The sequence below is a fragment of the Uranotaenia lowii genome, chromosome 1 (assembly GCF_029784155.1).
Source record: "Uranotaenia lowii strain MFRU-FL chromosome 1, ASM2978415v1, whole genome shotgun sequence".
Lineage (NCBI taxonomy): Eukaryota > Metazoa > Arthropoda > Insecta > Diptera > Culicidae > Uranotaenia > Uranotaenia lowii.
In genome coordinates, this window is record NC_073691.1 from 47,317,373 (window position 1) to 47,330,534 (window position 13,162).

The 13,162-nt window shown below is 37.7% G+C and overlaps 1 protein-coding gene across 8 annotated transcripts in view; it reads left to right on the forward strand.

Moving 5' to 3' along the window:
* Window positions 1–13,162, forward strand: part of LOC129750125 (protein sidekick) — a 59,972-nt gene that overhangs the window by 19,645 nt on the left and 27,165 nt on the right. For 2 of the 8 annotated variants that reach the window (XM_055745373.1, XM_055745393.1), the window contains exons 4-11: window positions 7,202–7,321; window positions 7,424–7,579; window positions 7,661–7,787; window positions 7,851–8,152; window positions 8,215–8,409; window positions 8,597–8,623; window positions 8,901–12,122; window positions 12,180–12,458. In XM_055745373.1, the coding sequence (XP_055601348.1) occupies window positions 7,202–7,321; window positions 7,424–7,579; window positions 7,661–7,787; window positions 7,851–8,152; window positions 8,215–8,409; window positions 8,597–8,623; window positions 8,901–12,122; window positions 12,180–12,458 (4,428 nt within the window). Of the gene's footprint in view, window positions 1–7,201; window positions 7,322–7,423; window positions 7,580–7,660; window positions 7,788–7,850; window positions 8,153–8,214; window positions 8,410–8,596; window positions 8,624–8,900; window positions 12,123–12,179; window positions 12,459–12,757; window positions 12,779–13,162 lie in introns of all 8 variants that reach the window. The other 6 variants (XM_055745385.1, XM_055745400.1, XM_055745365.1 and 3 more) reach the window with 5 other exon arrangements.

The following is a 13,162-nucleotide window of genomic DNA, read 5'->3' on the forward strand; positions in this document are numbered from 1 at the left end:
GGAACCCTGGCGAAGGATATCGAAACAAAGCAACACCACGTTGATGCGTGTAATGCGCATTAGAATGGTTCAGCTCATCTGTTCTGTTTTTTTTGCGAGCGATAAAAGTTTTTGCAAAAATGTTTGTGATTAAACTAAAATTAAACTTTTCTTGTTTTTCATTCAAACTGTAATATGAAAAAAAAAAAAATAAAAAAACATCTTTTGTTGAAAATTCACTGAGAATTTATAAAAAATGAAGCAATCATCAGTCAAGTTTTCAAACTTATATGGTAGGAATCGTCATATAAAAGGGGTTCAATTTTGTTGAATTTTGACGACTTTATGTACAAAAAAATCATATCTACCGATTTTTTTAATCCAAACTTGTATTGAGATCCAAACCAGAGACTCGTGAACTCTTATTTCAAAGTATAAATTATTCATTCATCTAAACTTTCTTGTCTTTTTGACCTTCAACGGAAGTTTTTGGCATCGTTTTTTCATGCATCGCAAAAATTGAATAGAAATCGAGGTTTTCGGTCCAGGAATTGAATTTTTTTCCTCGAGTAGTTATTTAGTATATTTTATTTAGAGAATTTCTGAAAACTGGAGAAGTTTTAGTTTTCAAGGATCTCTCAGTGACCATTCTGTAGAGCAAAGCGTTTGGTCGTATGTGAGATATTGCAATTTGAATGAAAGAAGTTAAAAAAGTCTAATTTTCATATAGTTGATGTATCTCATGTTTCAAATACTTGAGAAAGGTTTAGTGTCATCAGATAATAAATCCAAAAATAATCAAATCTCAAAAAATAAAATTTTGAAGAAACAATGTCATTGAAGTTAAACGTTAGAAATGTGTAAAGTTGGAGATATTCTTGCGTGCACTCAAACGTCTATTAAATATTGCACGGAACTGTTAGTAAATAATTTGTAAAACACCAACCACTTAGCTAAAAAAGCCATCAATTCTTTGTTCATTCAAAACCATGCATTATAAGCAATGCTGAATACAATTAAGTAATTTATTAACATAAATAGACTTTTTTCACTTATCTCCCAGCGCATCAAGTTTCTTGCTTCAAAATAAACAAAATTACTTTATTGTGTTGTGATTACTTAGAAATCAATTATGTTCATTCTCTATGAGTCCGACTGTGATCAGCAAAAAATAGTAAAAATGAACCGGTCTAATTCCAATTCTTGCAAAACGGTTTCCTGTTCTTGTCGCAAAATTACGACGAATTATGGGGGCCGAGCGATTCGATTTCAATCGAATATTGACAAATTTATATAGTTCAGATTAGTTTGAAATCATTTTTCAAATTTTATTTAAACATTTTCTGTTGAATTTGATGATTTTGATTGTTATATGCATTGACAGGAAGCGTTAAAACAAAGAAACACGTTGGGGGGATCACTAAGTTCGTCTTTCAATATGGCGGAGTGCGCCAATAATTAATTTCACTTCGCGATTTCAAAATCAAATATCTCAAAAAATAGTTTCAAAAGTGACAAATTTGTGAAAGAAAATAAATTCACAGGCGTAAGTTTATCATGTGAAGTAGCCAATTAAAGTGGAAATTGATTTTTCGGCTCTAAAACATCCATTCATGAATTAAGACGAATCAGAGGGATACGACGGAGGAGGGTACACCTACCCTAACATAAATAAGTAAATAAGTAAAATTAGCTCTCACATTCCTTGAACTTCGAAAAATGTGAATAAATTAACCTTATGTTTATTCGTGAATATGTATTTTAGGTTCTGGAGATGAATTGAAATGTTTATCGACAAAGCACAAAGGAATGAGAAATGGTAAAACAGCATCATTAAATACTTACTATCCCGACTTGTCTATGAAAGCTCTAAATAAATGTAATAGTTAAAAACACACACAATTTCTTCTGTTGCAAGAATTTTTGTGTTTTAACTATCTAACTTGAATTTAAAAATCTAGAGAAGAATTTTCTGTTTTAGAGTACATGCATTTTTTTTTTATCCATAATATGAATATTTGATGTGATAGATTTGAAACGGAATAAAATTAAATCGGATTCAAAATTTGTATAATGGTTTTTAAATTTATAAGTGTAATTCTTTTGAATGCATAAGAAACATTACTTCGATTCAGAACCTCATTTATTATTTTGCAATCTGTTTAGGAAATTAAAATTTCAGGTTTGATACTAAATTAGATGTTTTTATTTTATTTAAATTTTATTTATGTAGGTGAGATAAGCTCTTTATTCTGAGATTTATTTAAATCTTTTGATTATGATTTTGAATTTATGATCTTCCATCGAATTTGTTAATATCGTAAAATACACCAAAAATCGTAAAAAGGAATCTCCGCTCCCGAAAATATATTAAAAAATGCATTGCTACATTTGCTGTATCTACATGATGTTTGAAATTTTACTGTGAATTATATTATAAAAAATATATTCTAATCATTTTAATCGCATTTTGGTCTCAGAACAACTTTCTCATTAACAATTTTTTCTTAATAACCATGATTTGTTTTTTAATTTATTGTTAAAGAATAAAAATTATTGATGCAAACCATTAATCATAATTAAAATAGTTTGGTTGTAGTAGAGGCACAATATATAGGTATATAAGTATAGGTTTTTTTTGTGCGAGAGAAAAATGAAACTATTATAAGTTATTGAGAGCCATACTCGTTCGATTTGAATAAATTTTCAATATCTTAAATTCGATTTTATGAATAAATTTTATTTTGGAACATTCCGAATTTTGAATGTTTCTTCTTAAATAATTTGTCTAGTAAGTTTCGCTATCTTTGACATAGAAAAAGAATGGGATTTTCGAATGCATTCTGTAGAAGAAAATTATTTGAAAGCTATTGCAAACAAATTTCAACTCTTAATTTAAAATTTTTAAATTTTTTTCTCTTTAAATCATTTTTAAAATGAATGATAAACAAAACCAAAGGATATAAAATTGAGAAACAATTATTGTTTCTTTTTCAATCATAAGCATATAAAATCTTAAATCGGATTTCGTAAACATAAAATAGTAGTAGCCAAGGCCGTGTGAACGGGGGGGGGGGGGGGGGCGGGGGGTGTTTAGGCGTTTAACCCCCCCCCCCCATGGAGATTTTTTTCCAAGTAAAATTTTCAGTTCAAGAAAGGAATTTACCGTTCATGTCAGAAAATTTGCTCGCCTCCGGCGGAATTTAATCCTACATCACTCAAGGCCTAACACATTTCATTTTAAGACGTTTCCAAATTAATATTAATTATTAACTGTAAATTTCAGATTTTATTTGAATAGACCATCTGTATTGAAACTCAAATCTTGACACAAAATATGGATTGTTTTAAGAAGAGGGTTTTTTATTAAGAGGTCTAACCAACCAAATTCAGAATTTGAAGCTAACAAAATTCATTCATCGAATACATATTTTACATGTCCACAAATAGGAAGGAATGTGACAGGCTTTTAATACTTACGATAGTCATCAGAATTAGCCAAAAAACTTTAACTTTAATTTTACTATTTATCAATTTGATATTTAAAAAATGTCATTACATTTTCTCTGCTAATTAAAAATTTTCTTCAAGAAAAAAATATTAACTTCAATTTTGTTTTGTGTTTCTTGTTCTTCTAATGCTCAATTCCACAGTCTAAAGGTTTTTTTTCATGAATTAAACAAGGCCACAAAATTCACATATTTCCGAAGTGGAAAGAACTTTATAGCTAATTTTTCATTAAATTTATTAAATCCAAATATGCAGTTATTGTTTTTTTTCTATCAGCTTTTTTGTTAATATAATTTTTAAATGCGTGAAATCATATAAGAAAAATCGGAATTTTTAAGACAATTTAAATAAAAGGTTTAAATTTAATTATCAAGCTTTCTAAGACGGCAAGTTACTTTGACTTCTGCGAAAAAAGTAAGACAAGTTTTCTGTTCAATAAGGGAGTTTCAACAAATTTTTAAAAAAAGTTTCTGCAAAATTTAAATTTGGGATATTTGTAAAGCCAAAATTTCAATAATTTAGCAGGCTTCAACAAATAAGTTTAATTAGATGAAACCTTGGTATTGTTATGATGTTTGTCGAATTTTTAAAACTGTTTAATTTATTATTTTTAGATTATTCATCATCATCATAATCAAAATATTTTTCGAAATTCGAAATTAATAAAAGGCATCATTTTTAAATGACTTCATCGAATTTTATTGTATAGTTTTAGGAAATTTTCGAATAAATTGTGAGAGAACGATTTTAATTTTTTGAGATATTTATTAATAAGTTTGTCTTTGTTTTTTCAATTCTGAATTTTTGTTTTCTGAAAACAAAATATTCATCAATTTTCATTAAGAAAAACTGATTTTCGAGCTATTGTCTTTGCCAGGACTCAGTATTTTAATTAGCATCGGAAAAATATTTAGTGCTTGAAATATTAATCTATCTGTCATGCATTTCAAAGTTTATAAACCTTTCACTTATTCTTATTTCTTTCAATCATCTTTTTTAAAACGATCATGATTTTTTAGTTAATCTATGAAAAGTTTGAAAAATGATAACAAGTAGTAACTTTAAAGCAAAATTTCAATGTTTTTGAAGTGCTTTATTTTTTTTTATTTTTTTTCTACAAAACATGGAGTTACATAATTATGAAATTTTTTTTGATGACCCACCGGATTTTTGACCCTCCCATGGACGAGTCCTTCGCACGGGCCTGGTAGTAGCCATGTTTAAAAGAAAGATAAGAAAGTTAGACTGCCAGTGGAAGCCCTACACTTCTAAAGGGCCTACAGGAAAATTAATCACTCGTTGTGGAAATTTTACTTTAATATAAATTTCTTGCCATAGAAGCAAATAGAAGACCCACATCTTTTTTACATTTAGAAGGGCCAAGATCTGTTGATTCTAAAAATTGAAGAATATTCACATGATTCCGTACATATTTAGTCCACGGCAATATTCTCGTTTTCTTCTATTAAGCGATACTGCATGGTGAAGGCAAATTATTTAAATTTCAGTTTTACAACCTCTTTCATATTTTTCAAATTTGTTATCTTCCTAAAATTTAAAAGAAAATGGAGAATTTAGAACGTCAGAAGTTGAAGCTGATAAAAAAATGAAATACAATTTGCTTGTGTAAACTAAGCGGTAGGCGGGCACATTAGTGACAAATTTTTCCAAAAAAAAAACTAGCAAATTGAAACTCTCTGATTAACTCAGCAAAAGTTATTTGGTGAAATTCGGCCCAGGATTTGCTAGCTACAACTGTTTGAGTTGAGAGGACCGATTTTTTTCAACCTAAGCCTTTTTTGTTTGATACACATTTTGAAAAGTCAAAACTACATCAACTAGGAAATGTTTCTATAGAAATTCGAGCGTTTCCGTATATTTTGTAACGGGTTTTTGCCGCTTGAATGGGGCATGACACCGCGCATGACTCCTTTAGCATTTAATCATATTGAATCATTATTTGAATGAATTGAAGGTTAACCCCTCAAAATCGGTATCTAGGATTTCTCTTTTCAGAAAAATTGAGTTGAAAAACATAAAACTTGTTAACTTGGTTTTTAAAAATCTGTTATCTGTGGCATAATTTATTTTGAAAATCATTGAACCTGTTGATTTTTTTCGTAGGTAGCAGGAATCTCGTTTTAAAAAGGGGAATCTAGTTTTAATGCCTTTATTTTACGATGAAGACTTTCAGAATTCCGTTAAAGATTTTCAACAAAGGAAATCCGGAAAATCGAAATTCTAATTTCGATGCCAAATGAGTTAGAAATGCATAAAACGTCAAGAAATTTTTTGCCAAAATTTGATTTTCTGGGACCGAAAACTCGGACATACCATTAATTCAAAAAGGAATGATTCCATATTGCTTTAATTTACTAGATAAATGGAATATTGTTATTATTGTCAAGCTTTTAAGTTAAGTAGTGGACTAGTGAGGCGAGTCCGGACCGGATACCCGGATTTTATAGAAAAAAAAACTGCCCGTTTTTTTTGCCCGAGTTCATTCACAATATTTGCAAAATTTACCAAAAATCCAAAATGAGTAATGAAAGTTTTGATTTTTGAGACTGAAAACGAATTTTCAGAAGTAATAACTAGAAATTAGTAATTAAAAGAAAATTAAAGTTGAATAGATTTTCTCCTTTCTTTCTCTAGATTTTGTACGAATGATGGAAGAATTTTGCCTAGATTTACCCAGATATTACTCGTTTTTAAATTTGAAATCAATTGCCGGGTTTTTGCCAGATTTTTCCCATTCTATCATATTTTTGTCTGTTTAAAGAGGATTTTAGCCCTTTGTGGTCATTCGTCCTCTAAGAAAAACTCTGGATTGCTTATTTTAAGGTCAGCCGAAGATCCCAGAAAGCCAACTGCGCCATTTGTATGTCTATTTTAGTCGGTATTCGTGCTAAGAATGTGTTATCAGAAGATATTAAACATCTAATCGAAAATATCTGATCTTAACGATTTCATCAAGTCTTAAGAATCTATCCAAAAATCTAAAATTAGGGATGAAAAGATAGATCCTTCTAAGATCGATGCGGTATCGATCAATCCTAGTCTGGAATTTTTTTGTGTTTATAATCGACGTCATTGTAATCAAATTGACGTTCATAATTAACTTAAATTTTTTTTAATCCTAATTTTTAGAAATAAAAATCAACAGAATAAAATGGAAAATGAACGACTTATTAAAGTTTATGGCAACACTGTAAAACATGTCCGAGAGCACTGTATTGAAGGTGTATTCTCTAACGCGGACTTCTCTTTCTATGGCGACCGTTAAAAATTTTGTTAGGCGATCATACGGTACATTCGGTAACAAATGTATCTTTTTCGGAGTTTTGAAAGCAGAAACAATGTTTCAAAAAAAAATATTTTATGTTCCAGCTGTATTGGGTTATTTAAGGATGTTACTTAAACACGATGTACATTTTATTAGACTACACTCGAACTTGAATTGGGTTTCATCGAAGTTACTGAGTCACAGAGAGACACTAAATAATATTACCGAACCATTCTGATTCAAAGCAGTTTTGTTAACATTTCGTTTCATTTTCAGGATTTCAACCACATTTATTAAGCATGATTTTTTGTTAGCAATGAACTAACCGCACACTTGTTCACGATTTAGTTAGCGATTCATAAAATTGTTCCCTCATCGGAGAACCGAAAAGTCTAACATTTTTCCTCAAATTATCCTTTTCTAAAGCCTCCGTTCCGATCATGGAACAGCCACCGGCTAACCAAACCGTTCTGGACGGGAAGGACGCCACGATGAACTGCCGAGCCGTGGGGGCACCAACCCCGAACATAACCTGGATTTTCAACGGTGAGTCCTCCGAAATTTTTCAACACAACCTCAACTTTAATTCGAGTTCGTTTTTGTGATTTTTACCCTCCTGCTTTAACAACATTGCTTTAATCCCAACAGAATCCCAAGGTATCGAACTGTCCGGCCGCATTCAGATTCTCGACTCCGGAGACCTTTTGATCTCGAACGTCCGTGAGTCAGATGCTGGTTTGTATACCTGCGTCCGAGCTAACGAAGCCGGTATAGTTACTGGAGAGGCCTATCTCGGGGTCATGGGTAAGTTGCAAGATTTTCTTTAACCAATTTTTGAAATTTTTAGTTTGAGTTAGTACTAATACCTGGGTTTTCTCATCGTAGTGCGAACCCAAATCGTGCAACCTCCAGCGGATACGACCGTCCTCTTAGGTCACACGGCAGCCTTGCAGTGTAGAGTGTCCTCGGATCCGACCGTTCCGTACAACATCGACTGGTACCGGGAGCCACAGTACGTTTCACGCCCTATGTTTTCCTTGTCCAACCGTATAGTACCAATGCTTATTTCCCCCAGGCGGCAGCCTATCAAGAATAGCCAACGGATAGCCGTCAAAGCCGATGGAACGCTGGAGATCATCGAGGTACGACCCTCTGATGTGGGTCAGTACTCGTGTATTGTTACCAGCCCGGGAGGAAACGAAACTCGCTCGGCTCGGCTTAGCGTGGTGGAACTTCCGTTCGCACCGACCAACGTTAAGGCCGTCCGGCTGATCAAGGGAACCCAGCGAGCGATCAACGTCTCCTGGACTCCCGGATTCGACGGTAACAGTGCGGTGCTGAAGTTCATCATTCAGAAGCGTGAGGTTCCCGAACTAGGTAAGTCCACATCGATTGGATCACTTCTGAACAGCGAAGGATCACAGTGGTAAAACCTTCAGATATTGCAGGCCCTCTTCCGGATCCACTGCTCAACTGGGTCACCGAACTGAGCAACGTATCGGTAGGGTCCCGCTGGATCTTGCTTTCCAACCTGAAGGCCGCCACTGCTTATCAGTTCCGGGTTAGCGCCGTCAATAAAGTAGGCGAAGGATCACCCTCGGACCCTAGCAATGTCATCAAGCTACCACAAGAAGGTAATTGACCAGCTTAGATAGTCCCCTCTAAAACCCATCCCTAAGTAGTGCCACCGATATCGCGAGTTGTCGTTTGTCGTTTGTTTAACTCTTGATCATTTTCGATTCCACCTTTTTCTACTTTGTAATCTCTGAACCCGCGTTGCGTTGCGTGCTCGCGCATTGAATGTTGAGCGATGATCATCAGATGAACTTAGGAGGAGACTTCCTTCTCGTAAGTTGAGCATGATGTTGAGGATTTGAAGAACGAGTGTACCTATCACATTCGCTTGGAGTTTTGTTTCCGTTTTTTAATCGAATGCAGTTTGATCAATACTTCAATTTCAGACATGAGAGGGTGTTCAGTCCATTGGCAAATCTAGGATATTGGTTTAACTGTATTTGGTTCAATCATTGCTTCGGTTAATTTTTCATCGTTTTACGTTTTGGATCATTGCACATTTTTTAACTGTCGAAGAACTTAATAAATAAAACTTTTCCCCCTTAAACAGCACCTTCGGGTCCACCGGTAGGGTTCGTCGGATCGGCTCGATCGTCTTCGGAGATCATCACCCAATGGCAACCGCCGCTGGAGGAGCATCGTAACGGAGCGATCTTGGGATACATCATTCGGTACCGTTTGTTCGGCTACAATGCCAGTCCCTGGAACTACCGAAACATAACGAACGAAGCTCAGCGGAACTATCTGATCCAGGAACTGATCACCTGGAAAGACTACATCGTGCAGATCGCTGCCTACAACAATATGGGAGTTGGAGTTTATACCGAGGGTGCCAAGATCAAAACGAAAGAAGGAGTTCCGGAAGCTCCTCCCACGAATGTGAGGGTGAAACCTGTGAATTCTACCGCTATTAGGGTATGGTGGAAACCTCCAAACCCTCAACAGATCAATGGTATTAATCAAGGGTATAAAATACAAGCCTGGCGCTACGAGATCATCGATGGTGAAGAACACGAAACGGAAGCTAAGATGATGACGGTACCTCCAAGTTTGCTAGATCCTCTGGCTGAACAGGACACAGTCATGACAGGACTGGACAAGTTTACTGCTTACAATGTGACGGTGCTGTGTTTCACTGACCCTGGAGATGGAGAACGAAGCTACCCGATTGAGGTGAAGACGAAGGAAGATGTTCCGGACGAGGTCAGCACCCTACAGTTTGACGACGTCTCCGATCGGGAGGTCAAAGTGATGTGGACCCCACCTAAGCAGATCAACGGCATTTTGACGGGATACAAACTCAAATATCAGATAAAGGACAAACCGGATACGTTGAAGATTTTCAACATAAGCTCCGATACGACAAGCTTCAAGGTGATCAACTTGATCGCAACCACTCACTACTGGTTTGAAGTAACGGCTTTGACAGCTATCGGTGCTGGAGTTCCAAGAACCGCAACAATACAGTCGGGTGTTGAACCGGTCTTACCTCATCCACCTTTCCAGTTGGCTTTGTCCAACATCGAAGCCTTTTCGGTGGTCATCCAGTTCACACCCGGCTTCGACGGTAATTCCTCGATCACAAAATGGACCGTGGAAGGTCAAACGGCACGGAATCTAACCTGGTTCACGGTGTACGAAGTTCACGATCCGGATGCTTCAACGCTAACAGTAACCGGTCTTACTCCTTTCACACCTTACCGTCTAAGAATAATCGCGTGGAACGTAGTCGGACCCTCGGAACCATCTGAACCGACCAAGGACTTCCAAACGATTCAAGCTCGCCCGATGCATCCCCCGTTGAACGTCACTGTTCGTGCTATGAGTGCGACGGAGCTACGCGTACGCTGGATCCCCTTACAGCAAACCGAATGGTTCGGAAACCCCAGAGGTTACAACATCACCTACAGAAATGTGAATGAGAAATCCATGATGTCGGCCTTCAACGTGATCATCGAAGACCCGACGGCTAATTCACACGTTCTGGATAGTTTGGAGGAGTGGTCTGTCTACGAGATTTTCATGAGCTCGGTCAACGAAGTTGGTCAATCGAACGAGAGCCCACACGCGTTTGAACGAACTCGAGAAGCTGTACCTTCGTTTGGACCCTTGGGAGTTGAGGCGAATGCCACTTCGTCTACCACGATAGTTGTTAAGTGGAGCGACGTTCCGAAGGAACATCGCAATGGTCAGATCGAGGGGTACAAAGTTTTCTACGGATCAGCTGGAAGGACTCAGGTGCTACATAAGACGATCGCTACGAATTCGACTTTTACGACTACTCTGACGGAGTTGAAGAAATTTGTTCAATACGACATCCAAGTTCTGGCCTACACTCGACTGGGAGATGGTGCCTTGAGTACTCCACCGGTGAGGGTTCAGACCTTCGAGGATACTCCAGGTGCTCCGTCGAACGTTTCCTTCCCGGATGTTTCGTTCAGTATGGCTCGGATCATTTGGGACGTTCCGGAAGAACCAAATGGAGAAATTCTTGCCTATAAGGTTACTTACCTGTTAAACGGTTCAATGAGTCTTAACTTCAGTCGGGAGTTTCCACCATCGGATAGAACCTTCCGGGCGACTCAGTTGCTAGCTGAACGCTACTACTTGTTCAGCGTTACTGCACAAACTCGCTTAGGTTGGGGTAAGACTGCCGCAGTTCTGGTCTATACAACCAACAATCGGGAAATCCCTCAAGCTCCCTCATCGCCTTCGATATCCAGGTCTCAAGTGCAAGCGGAACAAATCACCTTCAGCTGGACTCCGGGACGCGATGGCTTTGCTCCGCTAAGATACTACACGGTTCAGTACCGTGAAAACGAAGGTCCCTGGACAGTTTTCCCTGAACGGGTGGACCCCTCGGTTACTTCTTATACCGCTATTGGGCTGAGGCCACACACCCTTTACCAGTTTAGGATACAGGCAACCAATGACATTGGACCGTCCGCCTTTAGCCGCGAAAGTATTGAGGTTAGAACGCTACCTGCTGCTCCCTCGGAAGGAATTACTGGACTTAAGGTTGTCCCGATCACTACGACTAGTGTTAGAGTTCAGTGGAATCCGTTAGGGAAAAACCTGTGGAATGGAGACGCTACAACTGGAGGATACAGAATTCTCTATCAACCGATCTCCGACTTCCCATCTACGTTACAAAGCACCCCGAAGCTGGACGTAATCGGCGTTGAACAGGAATCGGCAATTCTCAAAGACCTTACCCAGGATCGGAACTACGAAATCATCGTTCAACCCTTTAACTCACAAGGTTCGGGACCTCCGACACCTCCGGTTGCTGTCTACGTAGGTGAAGCCGTACCAACAGGAGAACCTCGTGGTATTGACGCGGCCCCCGTGTCATCAACCGAAGTTCGCCTCCGCTGGAAAGCTCCCCAACAGAGCATGCAAAACGGAGAACTCCTTGGCTACAAAATTTTCTACCTGGTCACCGACTCACCCCAGGAGCTGGAAGAGGGTCGCAAGCATGAGGAAGAGATCGAAGTGGTGCCGGCCTCCTACACCTCCCACAGCCTGGTCTTTCTGGACAAGTACACCGAGTACCGGATTCAAATACTGGCCTTCAATCCGGCTGGCGATGGTCCTCGTTCGGCACCAATTACGGTAAAAACTCTTCAAGGCCTTCCGGGAGCCCCCATTGGCCTATCCTTCTCGGACATCACCATGAACAGCCTCAAGGTCAGCTGGGACGCGCCGAAGAAGCGCAACGGCGAAATTCTCGGTTACATCGTAACCTACGAAACAACCGAAGACAACGAGAGTAAGTTTTAAACAGTTTTAAACTAGAAATTTTTAATAATCCTTAACCTTTCAACAGAGTTCAGCAAACAGGTCAAGCAGAAGGTGTCCGGAACGAGTTTGATCATCCAAAATCTGGAGGAAGAGGTTACGTACACCTTTACGGTGCGGGCTCAAACGATCGATTATGGGCCGGCAACTAGTGGAAACGTTACTACCGGGCCGCAGGAAGGTTCTCCGGTATCGCCGCGGGATCTGATGCTGTCCAAATCGCAGGCCAGCGTCGATCTGGCCTGGATGAATGGGCCCTCCGGCAAGGGACCCATCCTAGGGTTCTACATCGAAACGAAGAAGCGAGGTGAGTTTTTTTGGTTCTGGGATTAGGCTGTTTTTTAAGAAGATTTTTAATAGTGAACCTTAGAAAAGGGTATATTGTTAAAAGGTGAAGGAAAGGATTTTGATCCCTTGCATGGTAGATTCTCCTTAAACAATTTCGATGAGGGTCTATTAGTAAGTCATAACTTCAACCATATTGTAACTTTTTCCCCATTCCTACTATCTTTCATATTTGCTTCACAATCTATCGATGAAAACTTTGAAAAACACTCGATTTATCGGAATAATGGACATAAACTATGACACTTTATCGGAGCGTAGATATGCAACATTATTACAATTGTAAGTATTCCCTCGGTCCGACAACAGACTATGTGGAATGAGCTGTGCAATTTATGTTCCTGTGCTTGTTTGTTCGTGCATTGTGACCTATGTTACTTGTTTACGTTCAATTCAGTCGAATGATTTGTTTATTTTGTTTTACTGTTCGTCTTGCCTGTCCATTTTTCTGTTATCAATTGGAATAAACAGCTTCAAATGCTTAATAATAATTCATTTTTTCAACATGAATAACTAACCCATTTGTGTTTGTATTTATCTTCGTTAAACCATTATTTTACCTAACATATTTTTGCACTTATTTTGTCATCTTACGGCGTTATTTGAAAATTTTTCAAAAAATTAGTAAGAAAAAACTTGTGATTAACCCTTTGAGCTGGTTTCATA